Source organism: Pristiophorus japonicus, unplaced genomic scaffold (genome assembly GCF_044704955.1).
Source record: "Pristiophorus japonicus isolate sPriJap1 unplaced genomic scaffold, sPriJap1.hap1 HAP1_SCAFFOLD_1403, whole genome shotgun sequence".
NCBI classification, from domain to species: Eukaryota; Metazoa; Chordata; class Chondrichthyes; family Pristiophoridae; genus Pristiophorus; species Pristiophorus japonicus.
Genome location: NW_027251075.1, coordinates 27501 through 30442, shown reverse-complemented (window position 1 = coordinate 30442; position 2942 = coordinate 27501). Strand labels below are relative to the sequence as shown.

General features: G+C 63.4%; 1 protein-coding gene across 1 annotated transcript in view; it reads right to left on the bottom strand.

Moving 5' to 3' along the window:
* Positions 1-2595, bottom strand: part of LOC139242642 (peptidyl-prolyl cis-trans isomerase FKBP2-like) — a 3118-nt gene extending 523 nt beyond the window's left edge. Inside the window, exons 1-2 of the mRNA XM_070870446.1 lie at positions 2386-2595; positions 862-974 (exon numbers count right to left, since the gene is read on the bottom strand). Coding sequence (XP_070726547.1) covers positions 862-974; positions 2386-2553 — 281 coding nt within the window. The 5' untranslated portion in view covers positions 2554-2595. The remainder of the gene's footprint in view (positions 1-861; positions 975-2385) is intronic.
* Positions 2596-2942: the final 347 nt, after the last annotated feature.

Below are 2942 nucleotides of genomic sequence, written 5' to 3'. Positions count from 1 at the left end.
CCCCTGAACCCCCCGTCCCCTGAACCCCCCGTCCCCAAAACCCCCCGTCCCCAAAACCCCCCGTCCCCTGAACCCCCCGTCCCATGAACCCCCCGTCCCATGAACCCCCCGTCCCATGAACCCCCCGTCCCCAAAACCCCCCGTCCCCTGAACCCCCCGTCCCCTGAACTCCCCGTCCCCAAACCCCCCCGTCCCCAAACCCCCTGGTCCCATGAACCCCTCGTCCCCAAACCCCCCGTCCCCTGAACCCCCCGTCCCCTGAACTCCCCGTCCCCAAACCCCCCCGTCCCCAAACCCCCCGTCCCCGAACCCCCTGGTCCCATGAACCCCCCGTCCCCTGAACCCCCCGTCCCTGAACCCCCCCCGTCCCCTGAACTCCCCGTCCCCAAACCCCCCCGTCCCCAAACCCCCCCGTCCCTGAACCCCCCCCGTCCCCGAACCCCCCCCCATCCCGAACCCCCAAACCTCTCTGCCCAAATCCTTCCCAAACACCTCCCCCGTCCCCAAACTCCCGCCCCCCCTACAAACCTTCCCCGTACCCCAAACCTCTCCCCCGTCCCCGAACCCCCGCTGAACGCCTCCTCCCCCGAATCCCGTCCCCGAACCCTTCCCCCCCCCCCTCCCCGGTTACCCTTCCCCCAATCCCTCGTGCGTGTTCCTCCGGCACCAAACCCCCCCCCCCCCCCACCTCGGTCCATCACTGGCACCAGCCCAGACCGCGGGCTCTTCGACTACGGCATGAATCACACCCGCATGCCATCCCGAGCCGGACGGTGTGTATGAGCGGGGAGGGGGGCTGAATCCGGCCAGGATTCCTATTCCAGCTCAACGTCCTGCTCCCCCCCCCACCCGCTCACTTACCCCAGCAGGCCCTGGTCCCAGCCTTTGATCACCTGCCCCGTGCCCAGTGTGAAGGTGAAGGGTTGGCCCCGTGGGATGCTGCTGTCAAACTCCGTCCCATCTTCCAGCTTTCCCTGGGGGGGGGGGGGGGGGGAGAAAACACAGAGAGGGGTCAGCCCGAGGGTAGCACGTTCATTCACACTCGCTCGCTCACAATCATGCTCACACCCGCTCACCTTTGCTCACTCACAATCGCATTAACACTCGCTCGCTCACAATCGCGCTCACACTCGCTCACCTTTGCTCACTCACAATCGCATTAACACTCGCTCGCTCACAATCGCGCTCACACTTGCTCACACAACCCGTTACATTTATATAGCGGCCTGTAACGTAGTGAAACGTTCCCGGGGCACTTCACAGGGGCGTAAATCAGACACACTCTGACCCCGAGCCACATAAGGAGATATTGGGACAGGCGACCAAAAGCTGGGTCAGAGAGGTCGGTTTTAAGGAGCGTCTTAAAGGAGGAGAGAGAGGCGGAGAGGTTTAGGGAGGGAGTTCCAGAGCTTGGGGCCCAGGCAGCTGAAGGTACGGCCACCGATGGTGGAGCGAGGGGAATCGAGGGATGGGCAAGAGGGCAGAATTGGAGGGGTGAGAGATCTGGGAGGATTGTAGGAGGTTGCAGAGATAGGGAGGGTGTAGGGGCTGGAGGAGGTTAGAGAGATAGGGAGGGGTGTAGGGGCTGGAGGGGGTTACAGAGATAGGGAGGGGTGTAGGGGCTGGAGGAGGTTACAGAGATAGGGAGGGGTATAGGGGCTGGAGGGGGTTACAGAGATAGGGAGGGGTGTAGGGGATGGAGAATGTTACAGAGATAGGGAGGGGTGTAGGGGCTGGAGGAGGTTACAGAGATAGGGAGGGGTGTAGGGGCTGGAGGGGGTTACAGAGATAGGGAGGGGCGAGGATCATGGAGGGATTTGAACACGAGGATGTGAATTGTGAAATTGAGGCGTTGCTTATCCGGGAGCCAATGTGGGGCAGTGAGCACAGAGGGTGATGGGTGAGTGGGACTCGCTGCGAGTTAGGACACGGGGCAGTGAGCACAGGGGGTGATGGGTGAGTGGGACTGGGTGCGAGTTAGGACACGGGGTCAGTGAGCACAGGGGGTGATGGGTGAGTGGGACTGGGTGTGAGTTAGGACACGGGGCAGTGAGCACAGGGGGTGATGGGTGAGTGGGACTGAGTGTGAGTTAGGACACGGGAGTGGCCGAGTTTTAGATCACCTCTAGTTTACGTCGGGTAGAATGTGGGAGGCCGGCCAGGAGTGCGTTGGAATGGTCAAGTCTGGAGGGGAGAAGGGCAGGGATGAGGGCTTCAGCAGCGGATGAGCTGAGGCAGGGGGCGGAGACGGGCGATGTTACGGAGGAGGAAGTGGGCGGGGTTGGCGGGGGGGCGGAGCTCGGGCCGGGAGACGGATGCTGCGATCTCGGACACACACGTGCACATGCGCGCGGACTCGCCCCCACAGCAAGTCCCTGCACTCACCGTATAGTGCATGTGCAGCGTATCGCCCTTGCGGGATTTAATCGGGCAATTGTCCACCCGCTTCTTGATCCCGATCTGCAGCTTTTTCTTGCCCTCGTTCCCATGGCCACCGGAGCACAGCGCGCTCAGTACCACCACCAGGAACCCCTGGCTCAGCCCAAACTTCATCGCTCCCGGATCCTGCAACACAAATCATCGCGGGTCACACACCCCTCCGACAGTGCGGCACTCCCTCAGTACTGCCCCTCCGACAGTGCGGCGCTCCCTCAGTACTGCCCCTCCGACAGTGCGGCGCTCCCTCAGTACTGCCCCTCCGACAGTGCGGCGCTCCCTCAGTTCTGCCCCTCCGACCGTGCGGCACTCCCTCAGTACTGTCCCTCCGACCGTGCGGCACTCCCTCAGTACTGCCCCTCCGACCGTGCGGCACTCCCTCAGTACTGACCCTCCGACAGTGCGGCGCTCCCTCAGTACTGACCCTCCGACAGTGCGGCGCTCCCTCAGTACTGACCCTCCGACAGTGCGGCGCTCTCCCTCAGTACCGGCCCTCCGACAGTGCG